The sequence below is a fragment of the Eschscholzia californica genome, unplaced genomic scaffold (assembly GCF_041429995.1).
Source record: "Eschscholzia californica isolate CP2 unplaced genomic scaffold, dmEscCali1.0.p SCAF_2, whole genome shotgun sequence".
NCBI lineage: Eukaryota > Viridiplantae > Streptophyta > Magnoliopsida > Ranunculales > Papaveraceae > Eschscholzia > Eschscholzia californica.
The window spans coordinates 47,364,877-47,388,147 of NW_028238309.1; the positions used below are offsets into that span (position 1 = coordinate 47,364,877).

A 23,271-nucleotide genomic window follows, 5' to 3' on the forward strand; every position below is an offset into this window, starting at 1 on the left:
TAGATTGTAGAGTTGCAGTATCAATTGAATTATTGACGTAGGGAACAACAAATCATCATTTGATTATTCTAATCCAAATAATTTATTAACCAAATGATGCGAAACTGAATTTTATATCTAAGAAATACGGGTTCCCACCCTGTCTAGCCAAGCAAGATTCGCCACACCGTACGAAGAAATCAGTTTTAAGTCTTTGGAGATTGAGAAGCTAAAGCACATATGATACAAATTATGAATTAGTTTAGATTAAGTTTGACTTTAATTAGTCTCTTCTTTAATGATTATAGATGCTCCTTGTTGTATTATATATCTTAATCCTCTTAAGTTATAATACTAAAAATCATATAAATGACACTAATTTTTTCTTTTCTTTTTTTGGTAATTTGACTTCGATGTACCATAGTCATTACAAGGCATACATCAAGGATGTGATAAGCACGGTAGCTGCCAAATCAAACAAAAACTTGCCTAAAGCCCATCTAAACTATGGCCTAAAGTCTATCTACATTATTTATGCCCTAATAACCCCAAGTTCAATAATCCATAAATGACACTAATTGTCTATTGAGTATTTTCTGTTTAATTTGTTATTGAAAATACTAGATAATCCAGCAAATTCAATCGACTAGATTGACAAATATAGTTGAACTAGACTTGGACAAAGAAAATAAAAATTTAAATAAAATTCGAACCGTTTATTTTGTGATCTAGTTGTACTTGTCAAGCAAGTGATTTAAATTTGTTGGATTATCTAGCATTTCTGAAGGATGCTACTATATGCAACTTCAATTTTACTAAAGACAACTATGGGACAATAGTAACTAAATAAAACTAATCAAAATAATGTCTTAAATTGCTAACCAACACCATAAACAAAAATCAAGTATAACGGAATTTCTCCTACATTCTATACCCAACTCAAAAAAAATTATTAGACAAAAATAACTAAATAAAATTAATTGAATATTGGCTTAAATTGCTAAACCAACCCACACAAGAAAGAAAAATATAATCAAAATTTTTCTCCAAAAATCTTTGGTTCAAATTTCTATTACCATAATTAATTATTCATAAATAAAATTTATTTGAATATAGATTAGAATAAATTTTATCAAACGGGTATTTATAGATTAGATTTTTGGTTTATCATGTCCAACGAAAATTGTTCAAAAAAAAAAAAAGTCCAACGGATATATTTTCAACAAAGAAAAATCTCAACGGATATTCAAAAAAATCATACTACATAAAATCACTATGTATCTTCTATAATCCTAACTACTATGACTTAGTCAAGCTTAGTTTAAACCTTAGTAATGTATACTGTTTCACTAAATCAAATGGGTTACCCACTAGGTCTAATAGCTTCTGTTGGTCTAAATTGTAGTAATATTTTTTTAGATCCTCAGTATAATATTTGCTAGATAACATTAATACAACCAATTTTATTTTTGTTTAATAATTTAATAAAAGAAAAGGCTGCGTATAGTAAATAATTTTGGGAAGTTCAAACATAGTTGTATTTAGCAATCTAATATTCAAAAATTATTTGCTAGATAAAACCAATAAATCGATATTTGGTGTTGTTTAGCAATTTAATAAAAAAATAAATGGTTGTGTCTAGCAAATAGCTTTATGAAGCAATTATGCAGCTTCGTTTAGCATTTGTCTTTCTGAATTTGTTAAACGATAAGGCATTAGTTAGTTGTGACAGTTAGAAAACCCATTAAGGACTCCTTACTCCATAGTACAAACTAAATTGTTAGTTTCTGTTCTTATTATTTCAGTATTTGACCTTATTCTTGCCAAATTACTATGTAAATAAAAGTATAGAAACGGTCTATTTATTATTATTTCCATAAATTCCCGTAAACGAGATGTGAAATCCTTTGTGAGAATTATAACTAATTTAGTGTGTGTGCATAACTCCACGTACGAACCATCTTCATGAATCACCTCTCTCCCTTATTGACCGCCCGAACTAAGTAGAATAAAAATCTAAACTATTTTCAAATAACTAATCTAGGATTTCAACAAAAAAAAAAAATAAGGGTTATTTTTCAAATGTCCCCCAACTTTGTGACCAGCTTCCTGCCTGGCCCCCTACTTTCCGTATGGCCCCCTTTTTTCGTTATCTTTTAACATTCCGTTACTCTCTCTCCTCCATCTCATTTTCTCTCTCTGCCACATCATTTCAGCACGCCACATCATCGTCTTCAACGACAGGCCAAATTTCTGATCGGCGACCTTCAAATTTTTTTTCTCTCTCTCTCTCTAAACTCCGGCGAAGAGGGTTTCCCTTCGCCGGAGGTCTGTTCCTCACGAACAGACCTCCGGGCAAGGGAAACCCCCTTCGCCGGAGTTTAGAGAGAGAGAGAAGAGAGAATTTTTTTTAAAAAAATTTAGAGAGAGAAAAAAAAGATTTTGAAGGTCGTCGGCCGGCGGGCGACCCCTGCCGGTGAAGACGATGATGTGGCGTGCTGAAATGATGTGGCAAAGAGAGAAAATGAGATGGAGGAGAGAGAGTAACCGAATGTTAAAGATAATGCAAAAAAGGGGCCATACGGGAATTATTGTTAAAGTAGGGGTCAGCAGGAAGCTGGTCACAAAGTTGGGGGCCATTTAGAAAATAACCCAAAAAATAACTAACCTAAGATTTCAAATAAAAGAAGTAATAAAGCCTACCACATTCATCAAACAATGATCACATGTTCATATTCAAGGGCGTTATAGGCAGTATAGAGCAACAAAAGAATACAACTACAAATTCTCCTTTTAACTCCTATTCTTCTTTGATTTATAGTTGAGGCAAATTGGGCATAAAAAAAGTTGTTGGACCATGTTCGTTTTTACATTTGAACTCTTGATGTAAGTCGTGATATAGGGTAGAGATGTAATTTTGTTTTCCATCCAAGATAAACTTTGTACTTAGAATGGTTGAGGGACCCTTGTATATGAGCTGTGTCTAATTTATCTTTTATCCTTGTTACTTTCTTCTTCATATACAAGTAGGCCCTTTCTCAAAATCAAAATTGGTTCTTCATAGATTTTGGAAATATTAATTGAGATGGTTTGTTTTACACTCAAAATTTATAACAGTTTAAATTTGGTTGTTTTAGAATGTATCCAAGGGCAGAGCCACGATCCAAACCTAGGCATGGCTAGCTTATAAAAAGAGAAACTAGAGAATAAAAAGCCGATTTTAAAGATGGAGTTAAAGAGGAGATTGGATTTGAAGCAAAATTAGCTTTCATTATTGTATTCAGTTATCTTTCGTTTTAGCTTATTCTTCCGTTCCAAAATTTAGGGTTTGGCAGAAATTTGTGATTTAGCATGAGAAGTTTATAAGGCGCTCCCTATAATTGTTAAAGGCGTTCCTCTAAGAGCAAATCTGGAAGGAAACATTTTAGAGGAAGGGCATGTACACTTATAGGGGCGCCTTTAACATTTCCCTTTTAGCATGAGTTACACTAAAACAAAAACGAGTTAGAAGACTCGAAATAGTGATATGCTGTCCGGACAAGCCAAAGGTGTACCAACTAAGCTGCTCGGACCTTCTTCAGTGTTCTTACCTCCGGTTAAGATATTTAAAATCTAGCCCTAGTTGTAGCCAAGGTTATTCTCCAAGCTCCGCCCATGAATGTATCCAATTAACTTGTCTGATTATTTAAAAAAACGTAAAATTCAACTATTCAAGTTGGTTTGTGCTGATTTTTCAAAGTTCTATCATGCTTAAGACTTTCTAACTCAAAATACTGTTAAGTTTACAGCTTTCATTGAGTCGAGAGTGGATGCAAACAGTTTATGTAAACGTATAACAGTTTAACTTGGCTTTTTTATAATTTACCTACTTAACTCGTCTGATTACTTAAAAAATTGTTAAATTTAAGAGATATTCTGATTTTTTGAAAGTTCTATTAGGTTTAAGACTATTCTTAACTCAAAAATGTTATTACGTTTAAAATTTTCATGGATTCCTTAGTGGATCTAAACAATTTTAGTAAAGGTATAACAGTTTAACATTTTAGAATGTACTCATTTAACTTGTTTGATTATTTTAAAAAGTTGTTAAACTTTTTATTTTTGAAATTAAAAAGTTGCTAAACTTAAAGCGGCTATATTCTGATTATTGAAAGTTCTATTAAGCTTACGACAGTTATTAACTCAAAATGCTATTAATTTTAAAATTTTCATTGATTAGCAAGTGGATGTAAACAATTTCGATAAAGGTATAAGTTTCTTTTTCTCATGGTACAAAACTATGCACTACAATGAGAAATAACAAAAATAATGTCACTTTTGTACTTATTATTAGAATAAATAGAGAGATTAAAGAAATAAAATTGGAATAGTAGTTCTTAGAAATATTATAAGATGTTAAATCTCATGTAACATTTGTTATAGTAATAAATCATGTCACTAATAATGGCTACACATTCCCTAAGACAAAGCATTATGGGGTCCATACAAAGGCAGTGAAGCAGAATAAGGTTGCCTTTTCAGTTACACTAAATGGAAGCAATAATTTCCTCTCCCATGGATTCCTCATTCGAGTGTTATGTGCTTGTGACAGAATCCTCCTTCTCTAATCCATCCCCCTCTGTCTCTTATATGAAATAATAGTTATGATGTACTTGTTACTGTGAAAATACCTTTTGTTACTTCATGGTATCACACTTAACTTATCACTCTTTAACTATACTAGAGGGGATGATGACTGGGACAAACATTTCATCATCCCATTTGATTTGCGATATAGATTTCATGCCAGAAGTGCTACTTGTACAATTATTTAGATTACAACCGGTTACATGTATTGAAATTCAAGTAGTTGTACAGATTTAGTTGAATTTTCTGCCAAAATTTTAAGTGAGTCCAAAATTTCATCTAAAATTTGGCCAAACATTTCAAAAGTTGTATTTGGGTTCATCTTGAGTAAAGAAAATTTTGTCAATTTGGACTCTGAGCTTTCTCTGTCATGGGGTTAAAGAAATGCAGCTAGAAACCCACTAGGAGGCATGGACAGAAGCAGCAGCCATCCTCATTAGTGTTTTTTTACCAGCTGATTAAAAAACCACAAAAACTTTAGGGAAGAATAGGACTAGGGTTTGGTCAGGATATTGTTGTTAGCTGATAGCCATGTTCCGTCCTATATGCAAAAACAATTTTGTGGAGGATTGACAAAAAAAATCTTCCTCAAAAGAAATCTACAATATTTGTGTTGTTTTACGGGCTTGTGAGAGTAATTAAATAGATAACTAGTAGAAAGATCATCATGCTAAGAGCATCTCCAATGCAACACTCAATCTTACTCATTCTAAGGGTCAAATATGATTTTTAAAGTTTTCCCTTAAAAATTCTCTCCAATGCAAAACTCAATTTGGATTGCGCATAGGACATGGCGGTAGTTAAAAATAGAGATATCTCAAGAGGACACTCTATTTTTAGAGTCTCCTCTTGAGATGTCTATAATTGGGCAAGTCATCATTTTTACAATTTAGACCAATAGAAATCGAATCTTCATATATCTTCTGAATAACTAAAAGGTTATTTCCCGATTGGCCTCCTAAAGTATCACCAGTTTCTTTTGTGGACCCCCACGCTATGAGAAATACCAAGATGGCCCCATTTTGATTTTTTTTTCATCCAATTGATTATTATGTCAGAGTTAATTAGATTTGACTTTCTTTATTCTCTTTGTTTTATTTTTTCTCCATCGTTTCTCCCATCAATTTCTCTCTAATGTTCTTCATCTCCTTCTTCTTCCTCCACCAACACCACCACCATTACCACCGCTAACACCACCACCATCACTACTTAATTACAAATATTATTTTAACATCAAACTAGAAAACTAAAAACAAAAGAAATTCGTTTCAGCATCATTTTTCGTCTAAGTGTTCGTGAAGATGCTTAAGAAACTAAACGCCCGCCACCATTTCTCACCTTCAGTTTCCATCTATTCCTCTTCTTCATCACTGTCTGATGATCCAGTTTCCATCTCACAACTATCTCCTGATGTTTCCATCATTTATGTATTTTCTCTCTATAGAGCTTTTTTCTCTTCCTGTATTTCTTTCAGAACTTTCACAATCTTTCTCCTCCTCCTTCATATTTTGTTATTAATTTCTCATTTTATTTGTCAAATCTGATCATGTAAAGAGTAACAAACATTGATGAGTCTGATTTGATCTTTGAAACGTTGATTTCAAGTGGTTTTACATTGATTTTGGTAAATAAAGAAGGTCGCGGCTTTGGGGAACAAAAAAAATCTCTGGGGAATAAAGACTTAGTCAATAGACATTGACTTATAGGACTTATTCTTTTTTTAGCCCAACGATTGTTTTGATTAAACATTGCCTCCTAATCTTCATCTTTTCTCTCTCTTTCATCTTCTCTCTCTATTTTTCTCTGAAACGGAAAAACTCCGAAGAAATTAAAGATGGGTACTTGCACATCTGATGAAATGAATTTCTGGGTTAAAAAAATATGTCCCCGAGAATATACAAAAAAAACATGCATTCCCTAGAGAATTTATTTCCCGGAGATTATTCGTTATGCCCAAAGTCGCGGTCATAAAGAAGAGTAAATTATTCAGGTAATGACGTTTGAAGTAGTGAAAATGATAATTGAACATAATACGCTTTGATCTTCAATTCATCTCTTTCGTTTTGGCATAATCCATATTGATGATTATCAGTTGTTCTACACATCTTCGATTTGATTTGATTATCTTATTTTTGTCTAGAACTCTTTGATTTAAGTGCGCATTTTTCTTTCTCTATAAATGACGTCTTTGAGGGTTTGTCATAGAGAGAGAAAGAATTCGAATCCATAAAAATACTGGAAAAAAATCAGAAGATTTGAGACGTATCCTTGACTTTGTATTTTGTTAGAAGCGATTTTGTCTACAATAGCACCCACGGCTCAGTGAATTTGCAAAAGAAAATAGAGTTAGAAAGAGATTATGGTGGTGGTGGAGGAGGAGGAGGTAGAAGGAGATATAAGAATAAGAGAGAGAAATTGTTGAGAGAATCAAGGGAGAAGAAATAAGAAAAAAAAAAAAAAGCCAAACCTGACTAACTCTGACATAACAGATAATTGGACAGAAAAAAAGATCAACAGGGGACATCTCGCTATATCCCATATTTAGGGGGACACATGAGAAACTGATCATACTTTAGGGGCGCAATCGAGAAATAACCCATTATTAAAATTTCTTCACAAAAGTTATCACGCCACATAAATAAACAAACCGCTTTAGATATTTGCATTGAAGACATACAAAAATTAGAGGACCTCTATTTCTCCATATAGGAACGAGAATCTCAATGAAAACTTACACATAAAACTAATTGAGTTTTTTTAGAGTTTTGCATTGGATATACTCTAACTATAGTAGATGTATTCGTTGGACATCAGTACTTCACGTAGAAGTGATATTTGTAATGTTAGATCTTCATTGAATCAATTGATCTCGATTATTTCTTTAACATGGTCACATACTAGAGAGCATATCTTCTGTAAAAAAAGATTTACACTGGAATGCGTCTCTTCAATGATAGAGCAATTTCTGCTACAATACCAGTTTGACGTTTTATAAATGATCTCCTTGAGTTGTTAGTAGTTTTTTAGTTCTTATGAATGGGGTGATTGGGGTTGTTTCTATTATTTGAGGTTGTTTTTATAATGGGTGAGCAGCGGTCAAACGCCTCCCATTTGGGGTAGGGTCGAAGTCAAACCAATCAATAGTGGTTTGACTAAATTATCGGCTGAAACCAAAATTGAGTTTTCATGGTATACAAACAGAGTTCGCAAGATCAACCGACCGAGTTTGCGTTCTGCAAACCGAGATTTTAAAATATCTAAATATAGCTTACGTTTTGCAAACCAGATTTGCGTGATTTACAAATCCAGTTTGTAAAATTTGGCAAACCACTTTCAGAATTTCCAAACCTATTTTGGATCTAGAACCCAATTTGTATGATTTGAAAACTCAATTTGTGAAAAAAATATTGTTTTTCTATGCTTTTTAAAGAAAAATGTATTGAAAGTGAATCTTGTTTTATTTTGTTAATTTGACTTTGATGTACGATAGGCATTACAAGGTGTTATACATCAAGGATGTGATAAGTACGGTAGCTGTCAAATCAAACAAGAACTGGCCTAAAACCCATCTAAACTATGGCCTGAAGCTCTTAAAATATGGTCTAAATCCCATCTACATTATTTATGCCCTAATAACCCCAAGTTCAATAGTCCAGAAATTCCACCTTCTCTGGAGATCGAACCCGGGACCTCCAGGGACCTTTGGAGTATATGTCAACACTTTAACCACTCGGACAATCAAGTGTTGACAAAAGTGAATCGTGTTAGAAAGATATAAAAATTTCTCTAAATGTATAATTTTATCGAAATCTAACATCTAAATGAAAAATTATATATATATACACACATATATTTAATGTCGAAGATAAATTAAAGAAAGCAGTTACACAAAAGGATGGTCCAGTTTGCATAAATATTTTGACCTAAATAATAATTATGAAATATTTGTTATTTTTCTATATTTGCGAACTTTTTAATTATTTGGTTCAATTTTTGAAAATTATGTTATGAAACTAATATTTTTGACTTTTCATTTAATAAACACTTAGATAACCAAATATATTTTGGACAATTTTTTTTAATGTACTAAAGCAAATTACTTTTACTATGATAAAAAAATACTTCTACCTCTTGATCATAAAGGAAGAATGTGAAGGTATAGGAATTCTCAAGAACCTAGAGTGGGCGCGACAACTTCAGATCACTCACCTAATTTTGGAGAGCGATAATCTTAATATCATTCGGTTCCTGAACAACGTTAACTCGGCTATTGAATGGCAGACGGAGAAACTAATGGACAGCATCAAGGAGATTGCAGGACAATTCGTTTCGCTCAGATTCGTCCACACACCCAGAGACGCTAACATATGGGCGGACAAATTAGCTAAGTGGGGTAGGCATAACAAGTGTAATAGGATGTGGAATGACTGGGGGGAGCTAACGAAGGAGTTAGCGGTGTAATGCGGTTGCTGGTGGGCGTTTTTTAGGTTTTCCTCTCAACAAAAAAAAAAAAAAAAAAAAAAAAAAATAAAGGAAGAATAAACAACACCCTTCGTAATTCTAGTTTCTTGTCAATATTCTTGATCTAAAAATTGTTGGAGAGTGGAGACTGAAGTTTAATATCAATGGGTAGCATCAGCCAAACAGAAAATCTGGGTTGGATCTTTATCTCTCAACTTATACTTTCTTTATTAATTATTGTAGTCAAGTAATCAGCTTCTCTTTTACTTCACACATTGTGAACTGACAAAATTAAATTTTTAAAAAAAAACGGAGAATGATTTAATTACAGGTGCTTCTAAAGGCACCGGGCCAAAAGGCTGTTAGCATCCGGAAATTTCATTGACTCGGGTCAATAGCCATTGACTCGAGTTCTCTATAAGCACCGGTTTTTAATGTGGGTGACATTCACCTTCATTTGCTTCTTCCATCTTCTTCTTCCAAAATAAAAAGAATACCAATTCATTTTTTTTCCAAAACAAAAATTATGTGTGCTCATCTAGATAGTGTAAGTAAAAAAAATTTCATTTTTTCTTATTTACTTTCTATTCCTGTTAATAAATACACAAAATTGAAAAGAATGGGTCCACTCTCTTCTTCCTTCTTCACCAAATTTCATCCACAAAATAAACTCATTTTCTTTCTTCTTCCTTCTCATGTTCATCTTCATCCCTTCTATATCCCCTTTGTAAATGTAGAAGAAAGATTGCAAGATTCAGAAAGGTAGAGAGAGAGAGAGAGAGAGAGAGATGAGAATAAGGATTTTTAGAGAGAGAAAGATGAAGAAAACCTTGCGAGAAGTAGCAGAGGAGCTGGTCATGGTCGAGTTCACGAGAAAGAGAGTGAGGATTGGGATGTTTTTCAAGCCCCGGTTCAGCTGATCCGTTTGGCCCTCTTAGGTCCCGGATCAGCTGATCCGTTTTGTCCTCCTAAGTCCCGGATCAGCTGATCCGTTTGGTCCTCCTAGGTCCCGGATCTGCTGATCCGTTTGGTCCTTTCAAGTCCCGGATCAACTGATCCGTTTGGTCCTCTTAAGTCCCGGATTAACTGATCCGTTTGGTCCTCTTAAGGCTCGGACTGGTTCAGTCCGTCCGATAGATTTTGTTTGGTTTTGTGATAAACGGATGGAGGTGTTAGGGTTAAGTTGGCTTTGACTGGTGCCTACATAGTTGAACGGTGCTAACAGAGAACTGTGCAGTTGAGCCTGGTGCTAATAGAGATGGATGCTAACAGCCTTTTGGCTTGGTGCCTTTAGAAGCACCCTTTAATTACTTTTTTGAAAAGTTTACTTTTTATCTTTCTACTTCTTACCTTCATTTTCCACAATCTTGTGGATTATATGGAAAACTAGATGCGACCATTGTTTTCAATATGAAATAAATGATCTCACTCAAATTATTAAGTTAATTAACAATTTCCCCAAGAAAACTATACCCACTATTAAGAACAGAAAACCCGTTCAAAATAAATGGAATCCCCCAGAAAACTCTTGGATAAAAATTAATGTAGACGCTTCTTTTATCAGTGTGAACGAAATGACAGGTATCAGCTTAATTATGCACGATGAGAGAGCAAAATTCATTGCAGCTCAAACATCTATAGCCAGATGCAGAAATAGCGAGGAGGGGGAAGTTGTTGCCCTCCTTAATGGTCTTCTCTGGGCAGAGGAACATGAGTACAAAGACATCATCATTGAGAGTGACAACATTAATCTTATTAGCCACATCCAGAATCCCAAACACGAAGTTAACTGGCAATCCAGAGTTCACCTCCAGAGAATTCATGAAAGGAAAAAGTATTTCAACAACGTGAAATTTAATTACATTAATCGGAAATTTAATAAGCCAGCTGACAAGCTAGCGAAGCATGCAAGGAAGAAGAATAAAGCAGAATCTTAGCATAGAATTCCTTATTTTCTTAATTCCATGTACTGTAATAACACTTTGTCTTTTTAATTTAATCTAATCACCTTAACAAAAAAAAAAAAAAAAAATACTTCTTACCTTCATTTTTATTGACCCAAAGTTCCATATTTTTCTCTAACAGAATTCCTATTTAATATCTTTCCCTTCTTTAATTTCTTCTTCTCTTTCTAATTCAGAAAGGAAATAACAAAGAGTAACCATATCTGTCTTTTCATTTTCTAAATATGTTAGGGTAGTGAGAGAAACAAAATGAAATTTAAGAGAGAGAGAGAGAACCCAACAAGTCTCTAAATCTTTAAATCTTTCTGTGTTTCCTCTGTTTTAGGTTCATCTTGTTCTTGGTTTTCTGGGTCTTCTTCAAAATGAGAGATATTGCTTCTTGTATCAGTGAACAGGTAATTAAAATCTCTGATTCATCTTGTTCAAGTATATCAAATCAAACTTGTAGACCACAAAAATTCATCCCATCAATCCAAAATACAGTAACTTGTTTGTACAAAACAAAGATTTCAACTCAAAATCAAATCTTTATCACAACTACCTGGTGCAAAACCCTAGCAGATCAAGGTTTAACTATAAGAATTGGGGATGATCAATCTTCAACTTTCAAAATCATCACAAATTCTAGGATTTTCAGGAAGAAAAAGGGTACCCGAATGTTTGAATCATGTAATTCAAAGATTGATATCGTTTGGGATCTCTCTAATGCCAGGTATGAATCAGGACCTGAACCAATTAATGGGTTTTATGTTGTTATTATAGTGGATTCAAAATTAGGTCTTATTTTAGGTGACATTGATGAAGAAACTATCACAAAAAAATTCAAACCCAATATTTCATTCTCTCAATTCAGTTTAATTTCAAGAAGAGAAAACATTTCTGGAAATACCCATTACTCAAGTAAAGCTCAATTTTGTGATACTGGAAAAGTTCATGATATTATAATCAAATGTGGTATTGAAGATGAATCAAGTTTAAAATACCCAATTTTATCAGTAAATATTGATAATAAAAGGGTAATTAAAGTAAAGAGATTACAATGGAATTTCAGAGGAAATCAAACTATTTTTATTGATGGGTTGTTAGTTGATTTTATGTGGGATGTTCATGATTGGTTTTTTAGACCTGGAACTGGTTTTGCTGTTTTCATGTTTAGAACAAGAAGTGTTTTAGATAGTAGGTTATGGTTAGAGGAGAAATTTTTGAAGAAGAATGGTGAAGAAGGTGATGATTTTTCTTTGTTGATTTTTGCTTGTAAGGGTATTTCTTAACTTCTTTGATTTCTTATCAATTCTTACTTAGAATATGGAAATTTTATTAAGCTTAAGCTCTCTCTGTTTTGCTTTCTCTCTCTTACTCTCTCTCTCTCTCTCTAGCCTGTCAGAAAGAGGAATAAAATCTGTGGAGAAAGTTGGGGGGGATAAAATGAAGGTACCAAAATGAGCACTTTCTGGATCTCCCCAGATCTTGTGTTGGAAATTTAGAAGTAAGATTATTTCAGAAGAACAGGAATTAAGAATATAAAAATAATAAAATGTCTAGAAAATGGGCTGAAATTTGATTACATTGGAGTATTGAGAACTAGACTGTTAGGGGGGGGGGGGGGGGGGGGGGGGGGGGGGGGGGGGGGGGGGGCGGGGCGGGGTTGTGGATTGGGACTTTCACAAACTTTTATAGACAAAATGTTCCGTAGACATTTCAAAACATTTCGGATGACTTTTTATAGACAACATGTCTTCATAGACATTTTCAAGACATTGAGTTTGTAGACAAAATGTCTTTATAGACATTTCAAGACATTTGATCCATAGACAAAATGTCATGGGGATAGACATTTATTATTTTAATATTATTATTATTGTTTAATCACATGAAATAATTTATTTATACTAACATTTCAAATATATATTTTTCGACTTTCGTAAACATCTGTGAATATTTGTGGACATTAGTGGACATTTGGTAGACATTTATTATTTTAATATTATTATTGTTGTTTGATCACATGAAATAATATATTTATACTAACATTTTAAATATATATTTTTCGACTTTCGTAAACATCTGTGAATATTTGTGGACATTGGTGGACATTTGGTAGACATTTATTATTTTAATATTATTATTAATGTTTAATCACATGAAATAATATATTTATACTAAACATTTCAAATATATATTTTTCGACTTTCGTAGACATCTGTGAATATTTGTGGACATTTGTGGACATTTGGTAGACATTTATTATTTTAATGTTATTATTATTGTTTAATCACATGAAATAATATATTTAATGTTATTGTTTAATCACAAAAAATATATACTAACATTTCAAATATATATTTTTTTCGACTTTCGTAGACATCTGTGAATATTTGTGGACATTTGGTAGACATTTATTATTTTAATATTATTATTGTTGTTTGATCAAATGAAATAATATATTTATACTAACATTCAAATATATATTTTTCGACTTTCGTAAACATCTGTGAATATTTGTGGATATTGGTGGACATTTGGTAGACATTTATTATTTTAATAGTATTATTTTTGTTGTTTGATCACATGATGGACTTCAAATGTCTCTTGTTTTTTTAAAGACATTTTGGCTTCCAAAATTGTCCCAAATCCTTCACAAAATCCATCAAACTATGAAGTCCACCAAAGTCTGGGACATTTTGGAAGACAATCGAATGCCTCGGACTTTCATAGACTCTCAAATGTCTGGATTTGAATGCCTAAGACTTTCGTGGACTCTCAAATGTCTGGATTTGAATGCCTCAGACTTTCGTGGACTCTCAAATGTCTGGATTTGAATGCCTCGGACTTTCGCGGACTGTCAAATGTCTGCGAAAGTCTCAATCCAATACCCCCCCCCCCCCCCCCACCACCACCTTAGATTTCACCTCTTACTTCTCTATATTGATTGGTGGTGCGAAATTTAGCCATCAACCAGATTTCTACACACTTTCTTAGGGCATCATATCCCTTTGTTAAAAGGAAAATGCAGAATTCTGTCTAAATCAATGGGAAACAGTTTTTTTGATGGACAACAAATATTCATTCTTAAAAAGGAAGTCTGAAAAGTAAAAGTTTAGTAGGAGATGTTTGTTCCAATATTAGCTAGATTGTTAGATCTTTGAAAATTTTGTGTGGCTATGATATTGGGCCTAACCTTTATTCTTAAGTTAAGCAAAAGAGTAAGGCAGCACTTTTGTAACATCCGGAAAAAAAAATCTGCGGAGAATAAAGACTTCGGTCAATTAGATTTGTTGGGTTGAAAATTGATTTTTTGTTTTTTGTCTCCAAATCTCCATCTCCCACTTCTGACTACCACCACCTCCGACCACTAATGACATCTCCTTATCTCCCTCTATCTCCTTGCATCTTTCTCTTACCTTCTCTTACATTCCCTCTCCTGCCCTTTTTTTATCTCTCTATCTCAATCTCTCTCGCTTATTCTTTCTCTTTATCTATCATATCCATTCTCTCTATCTATCATATCCATTCTCTCTATCTCTCATGCTCATTCTCTTCCTCGGTATGTCTTTCTCTCTCTCTCTCATGTTCATTCGCTTTCTCTCTATCTTTCTTCCTATTTCGGCAAAGAGAAGTGTTCCCTTCCCCGGAACTCCTTTCGTCTAAGACAAAGAGGAACTTGAGGAAGATTTTGTGATCAATCGGCCACAAAATATTTTGTAGTCGACCAGTCACAAAAATATGAACCCTTTCAGGTCCCCTTCGTCTCAGACGAAAGAGGTTTCAGAGAAGGGAACACTTCCTGTGCACAATGAGATGGAGAAAGAAAGAATGAGCCGGAGATAGAGAGAAGAAGAGAGATAGAGAGGGGAGAGAGTGAGAAAAAAAAGATAATAGAGGATAAACAAGAGAAATAGAGAGATAAAAAATAAACAAGAGAAGGAGAGAGAAAAAAAAAAGGAGAAAAAGAGATAAAGAGATAGATAGAGAATAAACAAGAGACAGAGAGAAAGGGGAGAATGAGAGGGATGAAGAGAAAAGGAGAGAGAGAGAGAGAGAGAGAGAGAGAGAGAGAGAAAAAGAAGGTGGTCGATGGCTGAAAATGTTAGTGGTGGTTGGAAGTTGTGGTGGTAGAGGAGAGGTGAGAATAGAGGTTAGCGGCAAGATACATTCAAGTAAATTTGGGAGATAAGTTAAAGGTTTCTCCTAAGTTAACATTGATTGACTAATCCTTTATTTCCTGAAAACTTTTTCGCATGCTCCAAAACCACGACAATAAATATGAGATTTAGGTTCACAAGCTCACTCGAATGCGTAGTTAAATGTAATTACATTAGGTAGAGATGACACCTCTCTCTTTCAAATATGCAACTTATTTGATATGTCTGAACACGTTATTACCTCCACCTTCCAAGTTACCCAACAAATTTTGATATTTCCTCGTGTAGTCGACAATATCTCAACCCCCACTCATGACGCCCCAAAACAATGGCAACCACCAGTTTTTCCTTACACAAAAATTAATATAAATGCCTCTTTTATTAATGTGCATAATTGTGCCGCTATTAGCCTCATTATTCATGACACCAAGGGAAATCCATGGAAGCCACAGTGGAAGACCTTCAGCCTTGCACCAATCTGGAAAGTGAAGCAAAAGTTGTACTATCAAGAATTCATCGGGCAGCGGACCATGGTTACAAACATATCATAATTGAAAGTGACAATCAGACTCTCATAAAATATCTTCAAAACACAAAACATGCAATTCAATTGCAATCGGCGGTCCCTATCCAAAACGTCAAAGCTCTATCCAAAACTTTACTAGCGTGAAATTAATCACATCCCGAGATCGCAGAACGCACCAGCTGACCAATTGGCAAAATAGACTAGGAAATCTCAAAATCGTAGATTTGGAAATACACTCCTAAATTAATATCTCCTGTCAATTGTAATCATACTCCTAAATTTTAGTATAATATCCGTTTTCAACTGAAAAAAAAAGTTTTATTATTTTTCAGTCAGATTAACTTTTTTTTCGAACATAAAAGTATTTTCATTTGTTGCAGATCAATAATTTTTCTCTTGTCTCAGCTTTGATTGATCTTGCAACAAAAAAAAAACTTTGATTGATGTAGTGATATGCGTAGTAGACACATTGTTCTACAATAGCACATGTGGTACTCCTTTCCAATTTTACCTCTATGTACCGATTGATGTGGCAGCCGCTAATCTCCTTGGAGTATGACATTTCAAAGTGACCTTTTATTTAGGATTTATTCATCAAATGTGGATGGATTAATTGGACTTTCCTACTTACTATTCGGATTTTGACTAGCAGGTAAGTCTCTAAAGTTTAACTAGAGATATTGGTGGCTCCAATTTACACAATTTCAACATTGAAATATTTACTTACACCTTGCAATGTTTGTAGCTGGAGGCCTAACTTGATGACTAAATGTGGAAACAATTTCCTGGTAGGACCCATTTGTAAATATTTTCAACAAGGGTTGGTAATTAATTCTTCTACTTTAATGAATAAAAGTTAGGCCAGTTTACCAAATCCATGGACCAAAGTATTTGTAAACCGACTTTTTCATTATTATTATTATTATAATTTCAAGGATTTGGTCGTGTAGATTTGTGGTTAGATTAGGTAAATTTGGGTTTAATTGTAGAGCCCATTGATTTATTGTAGTTAGGAGCTCGACTATGAGTCTATGACGCCAAATGATAGAGACATTCTTTTTCCGTATGGAAGGTACATTAACGGCTAGTCAAGGCCACAAAAAAACCCAAGGGGTTTGGTGAATTAGTACTCAAGTTGAGCGAATGACAAAGATATCTAATTGAGGATAAAATGTACTACTGCAACAACTGTTTGCTCAGTTGGTTGTGGACCTCCCATAAATAACAAGGAATAGTAAGTTCTTGTCTTAGCATTGGAACTTGATTATCTCAAGAATTTCCGTAAGTATAAATGGAGTAAATATAAATGTAGATGACCTTTCTATGGTTTTTAATGGCCTAAATATCGTTATATTTTTATGATCTTATTTCATGCTAGATATCAATGTCATACTAATTTAATTAGGGGTGTTAGTTGGTCTGTATCTGGTATTTTGTGGTCATCCATTACCAAACCGTTTTTGGTTTGGTTAGTGATTTTTCAAACCGTTACCAAACCGTCAATGAGCGGTTTGGATACTACTGGACACCAAACTATCCATAGAAATAATTTGTTCTCCATGAAAATCGACGAATCGAGTTATTTTCTTCATACATTGACGTATAAAATCAAGAAAACTCTCCTTAAAAACCTGAAGAAACAATCAAACTAACATAATACGTCGAAAAATATTTAAATATTTAAGACATGTGCAAGTCACCGACAAAAACATTATATAGTAGCTAGTAACATTAATGATACATGGATCGTTTTAATCTAATACTATCTAGTAACATTATATTGTACTAGTGTTGTTGTTTTGTATGGGTAGTAGTTATTCTTGTTTCTATAAAGAACTTGATGAAAGATGTGTTTATTTTGAAAACCGACTAGACCGGTTTGAATCGATTTGGTCTATTTTTGCACACCCCTAAATTTAATAATGTAATGTTGACCGTTATTAAGCTATTACATAATCCCAAGTATCCATTTTATTACACCTTAGGGAGTTAAGATACTTGTTAAGAACGAAACATAATCCTAAACTTATACTTACTAATCTTATTGCCAAATGAAGACATTAGTTACCACCAAATAGAAAGGAATACAAAAAAAATCCAACCACAGTGGGAGTCGAACCCACGACCTTTTGATCCGAAGTCAAACGCGCTAATCCACTGCGCTATGCGGTCTTTGTTGATGATTGTTTGTGAACTGTTGTACATCACGTTCGTTGTGTTCATTATTCGCTAACAAAAAAGACTATTAAGTTTCCGAATCAATAACAGAACTCCGAATAATTAAGAGAATGACAAAATGTTTCAAATCAACGAAGGAGTTATGAAATCAGAAGTTATATCATATTCGAGATCTTGTCAAATTTTTTGGTAAAAAATTCATAGATAAAATTTACAATCTAGCTAATAGATAATTTCTTAAGTTCAATTAACAAGATTTTCCGTTTGAGAAGCTCCAACATATTCATTGTTGTTTTTTTCTTTTTTGAGGTAACGATCATTACCTCGAGTTCAATGGTAGTGATGGTGGTGAGGATGAGAGCTCCTACATATTCATTAACAATTTGACTTGACGAACAAACGACCATTTCATTTTCTTCCACTACTTGTTCCAAAATTTCTCTTTCTTAAATTTTCAACAAACTGAGTACACTTTTAGCTGAGTAACAATCTTCCCTCTCTCTCAAATCTCCAACAAATCGAGCGATAAGCTAATAGAGAAAATTTGTTTGCCCTATATTTTCAGAACCCAACTTTTGCTAGTTTTTTTTGTTCCCAAGCCCAAAGCTACCGCTTATGGACGTCGAAAAGATATTTGAAGCAATTATATCTGTCACTCTTGTCCAATGAACAACCAATTAGAACATAGAAGAAGAACTGATTCGACGCAAACCCTAAAAACGAACTTGTTTAATGCTTTTATATTGACGTTTGTATTAGATTTAAGCACGCTTTCGTAGCCTTTGAATTGGTTGTTTAGGTTGATTTACTCAGGGGAATCTGTCCCAAAGCCATTACTTTCAACTTCCTAAGTTTATAAGGTATTAGTTGAAAGTTAAAAAAAAAAACGATATTTAGCGATACCCCCTCATCACTAATGTCCAATTAGGGATGTCCTCTTTTTTAATTGGATATAAGGGATGCCCCCTCTACCCTTGTTCTTATTGTTTCTTTTTTTCTTCGATATCTTATATCTCTTCGATGTTATGTTTATCAACTTATTTTCGTTTCTCATAATTTTTTCTCGTATCTATCTTTTTTTAATTTACTCACAAAATTTATCAAAAATTTAAAAAATTGATAAATCACAACAATTCGAAATAAAAATCGTAAATTCTAAGAAAAAATTTAACTTTACACTTGTTTTTTCTTTTACGATAAAATTGATGTACGTTACCCATTTGAAGAAGACCTCTTGATATTTATTGTTCTTTTTATTAATTATAAATCGTATCGTTCAAAAAATACAAATGGAAATTGAGATTATGAATCGAACAAAAAGTATAAAAAAAAAATAAAATGAAATTACTCAATGAACTTGCAAATGAGATTTCAAAATTCTTAGAACGGGCAAAATTAGAGTGTTATGTTAGTCGTGAATTTACAAACTAGATAGAAAAATTCACGAGAAGACCAAAGTTAGAATGTTATGTCGGTCGTAATGATATGAAAGGGAAGAAAATAAAATACAATATGTCGGTCGTTGTGATTTATCAATATTAAATTTTCGATAAATGTTGTTGGTAAATTTAAAAAAATGGATAAGAGAAAAAAAATTATGAGAAACGAAAATAAGTTGATAAACATAACATCGAAGAGGTATAAGATATCAAACAAAAAAAAACAAACAATAAGAACAAGGGTAGTTTTGTACTTTTAAGTACAAAAAAGGGGCATCCCTAATATCCAATTAAAAAAGGAGGCATCCCTAATTAGACATTAGGAACGAGGGGGTATCGCTAAATACCGAAAAAAAAAGCTATTAGTTGAAGGTTCGATTCAGTCTGTGGGAATCGAATTTTACGAGAGAATTCAGTCGCACTAGAGTGAGTTTCTACTATTACTCTAAATTTTTTCCGCACAATGTTCGTATACCTCTCTCCAGACTGAGTCATTCAGAAACAGATTTGGTAGAGTCCTTTGACATACCCCCAAACTTCTTACGAATTTCCTCATCAATGGTGTTTTGCAAATAAAGAAGCCTCTAGAAAATGAGAAAATTACCCCCCCCCCCCCCCCACCATAATTATGCTTGGTTAATTAAAGAACATTAGACCAAGTCAAAGTGTGTATGGAGAGGGCTTTTAACAAAAACGAGAGGGCCTATAAATTAAATGCCCCAACTAATTGTACCTATTTTAATGTTTATAAGTTTGAAATAAAAATGGGTGAGTCTAGTGTTTGCCCTTGGTGTAAAAGCTAAAAGATCTCTTAAAAAGAATAGTTAAATAGTATAAACAATTAAAACCAGCGGTTTGGGACGTCTAATTCTGAGGCATGTAAACTTTAGTGAATCAGAGTTTACAACAATTGACTTAAAGGGTAACCTAATTATGAGTTCAAAAGTCAATTTCTTTGTATTTTACCCCTTAATCTTTGCCTTCCACCTCTAACCACCACTTTCGACTTTCGAGCATCAACCACCACCTTATTATGGGTTGTAATCTTGAGTGAATCAGAGTTGACAAAAACGACCACCCCGCTAATTTTTTTCTTCGGTCTCAACCTCTGTTTCTCTTATCTCTTTCTTCATAACTCTCTCTCAATTTTTGCGAAGGGGCGACGAGAATCTTTCGCTTGGCAAGGATGAGGATCCCCTTCCACTTCTCAAACAAAGGTAGCATTGTTTGGTTTGAGGGGTCATCCAAAATCTAAACGAAGAACATTTATCTAATTTGGGGTAACTCCCAAGTTAGACGAATGTTTTTTGTCTTAGAAGGGGGAGGGACCTTCTTCCTGTTCATGCGAAGAGTTCCAGTGAAGGGAACCCTCCCCTTCACTAAGTTAAAGACATAAGATGACGACAGAGGTAAAAAAAATTTGGTTCTGATTATCGAATGTGGTTGTTGGTGGGTGGTGGTCGGAGGTGGTGTGGTGGTGGGTGGTGGTGGGTGGTGGTCGTCAACATACGACCATTGTCGAAGACCTTTCATTTTTCTTTTCAAATCTTTCTCCTCCGACCACCACCTACCTACCACCTCCTACCTACCACCTCCTACCGCTATTCAACCTCATAATGTCATCCGCGTTTACGGGAAAATCCCCCAAATGGACCTTTTTCTTTCGTCAGGGTAAATAACGAGGAAGTAGGAGAGAGAAAAGGGGGACGAGAGAGAAGAGAATCACAAGTGGCGGGGGGAGGAGAATAAAAAGAAGAAAGGGAGGAGAAATCCTTCACTCTAGCTCAGGTGACTCCGTTCCCCTTTTTTCCGAGAATGAATTCGCTCGACCGCGACGAATCCAATCCACGCACCCTATTTTCTTTTGCCCGACCGTCTAAATCAAACGAAGGTCGAAGGACCATTTGATTCATTAAGGGGAATAACTCTAGGCCTATTTATTCGGTTGATCACCAAAGGCCATAGGAGAGAAATGGTGGTGGCAAGAAGGAATGGATGGTCGGAGGTGGTGGCCAGAAATGGGTAAATGAAGATGAGAAAGAAGAAGTTTTATTGGCCTGAAAAATTTGACACGAACCACAATTTCCTATTAAAATTTTGGATCTCAGAAAATTTGACAAAATCGCGATACCTCTTTAAAATCTTGTACTTTAGAAATTTCTTGTTTCCCAATACCACCAACTGATGAGACATGGAAATGTCCCATCTGAGTCTCTTAATTTAGACGAGTTAGACTCTCTAGAGCAGTTACTCTCACGAATTACTCTCTTTTATGTTCAGGTACCTTTTTACAGAGTTATACGTGCAAAACGGATAAAGTTGGAAAGAATACAGACTAGGGGCATTTTGGTCATTTGTTGATTCTGACTTCTTGGTCAATATTAGTGTTCGGATGGAAAGTAGAGTCCAAGACGAGCCCGTAGGCGAAAACGGAAGTCAAATCGGAGTTCGGATGAGAGACTTATAGCTAGTCAAAGTCTGGATTGAAATCAAGTCAACAGTGACACGTGGCGTGCAATCTAACGTAATATGGAATTTTCGGTACACAGTTGGGCTGTGCGGGATGCTTGTTCGGGATGGCAAGAATTTACGTCCCAATACACCCGCGAGCAAGTTATTATGGTGCTTCCGAGTTTGTCCGCCGTCCAGATCCGTGTTTTGAAGATCCGACGGTCTCTGAAGCGGCCCATCTTCACTGCCATATCAGCGCCAGCACGTGAAAACCGATTGGACAGCTCATTTATCTCTTTCTTCAACTAATTGTTTAGATAGAACAGAGAGAGATTTTCTTTTTTTTCTTCTCTCTCTAAAGCTAGATGTAATCAAAACAGAATAGAGAGGGAGTAAAGGGATTCGAAATCACAACAGAAGGAGGAAGAGATGAGACCCGAAAGAGAGGGATTGAAGGAAGTTGTTGGTTAGGTTTAGAGAGAGAGAAGGATGGAAAATATTTTCGGTTCGAATCAAAACAGAGATAGAGAGAGAAACGGATTGAGCCGAGATGGGAGGAAGATGAAACTGAATTGGAATCAGTTAGAGGAGGTTTTCGGCTGGCTCTATAAAGGAGAAGGGGATTAAGAGAGAAGGATCATCACGGTTTAAAGAGGAACAGTAGAGAGAGAGAAGTAGGATTGAGTCTCGGCTGGGAGCATCATCCTCCTCTCGAGCTCAACTACAAACAGAAATCAGAGAGAGAGTGGGGACAATCGATTTGATAGAACAGAACAGAAAAGGAGAAAAGAAGAGAGAGAGAGGTAGAACCGGGGCTGATAATTGGAAGTTTTTATTTCTTAACTTTTTGTTTTTTTTTCTTTGTTAAACTCTTTTTCTTAGTGAGAAAGAGAGAGAGAGATTACAGAGGAAGAGAGAAAGTTAGAGAGAGAGACAGAGAGATATTGTAGAGAGGTTCGGTTTTATTATTTTCTTCATCTTGTTTTTGAGTTTATCTTGCTTTGTTTTCTTTTTTTCTTAGTGAGAGAGAGAGAGAGATTACAGAGAGAGAGAGATTAGAGTAAGAGATAGAGAGAGAAAACAGAAAGTTTAGAGAGAGAAAGAGAGTTAAGGAAGGTGAGAAAATAATTTTCTCAGAGAGGAAAATATTTCCGGGAAAATCGTCTTCCCTAGGGGTGCGTTTGGCAGAATTCTCTGAAAATTAGAAGGAAATCACTTCCTTAGGCTCTGTTTGGTGGGAAAATCACAGAAAAGTAAGTTTCTTTCTTCTTTTTCTCATACTAAATCAAATGTTTATCGTTTCTAGCATGAGTAGCTAAATCTTTTATATCTAGGGTTTTAGATGAAGTCATAATAATTATTTTCTCGATAATTTATTAAAGTTTTTACCAATTTAACGATTATATCTTCCGGGTTTTTAGACCGTTCATGGACTAAAACCTGAGTTATCTAAAGAACTCTCTAATTAGATCAAAATTAAATTGTCGTTAGAATTATTAGGAAGA

At 34.4% G+C, this 23,271-nt stretch overlaps 1 protein-coding gene and 1 non-coding gene across 2 annotated transcripts; one reads left to right on the top strand and one right to left on the bottom strand.

Annotated features, from left to right (window-relative positions):
- Positions 1–11,196: 11,196 nt before the first annotated feature.
- LOC147558487 (uncharacterized) lies at positions 11,197–12,357 on the top strand. Its single transcript, XM_086660150.1, has one exon. The coding sequence runs from the start codon at positions 11,393–11,395 to the stop codon at positions 12,299–12,301; it is 909 nt and encodes a 302-aa protein (XP_086516276.1). The 5' UTR covers positions 11,197–11,392; the 3' UTR covers positions 12,302–12,357.
- A 5,439-nt stretch (positions 12,358–17,796) lies between these two features.
- Positions 17,797–17,870, bottom strand: TRNAR-UCG (transfer RNA arginine (anticodon UCG)). Its single transcript has one exon. It is a non-coding gene; the product is annotated as a tRNA-Arg (tRNA).
- Between the last annotated feature and the right edge of the window lie 5,401 nt (positions 17,871–23,271).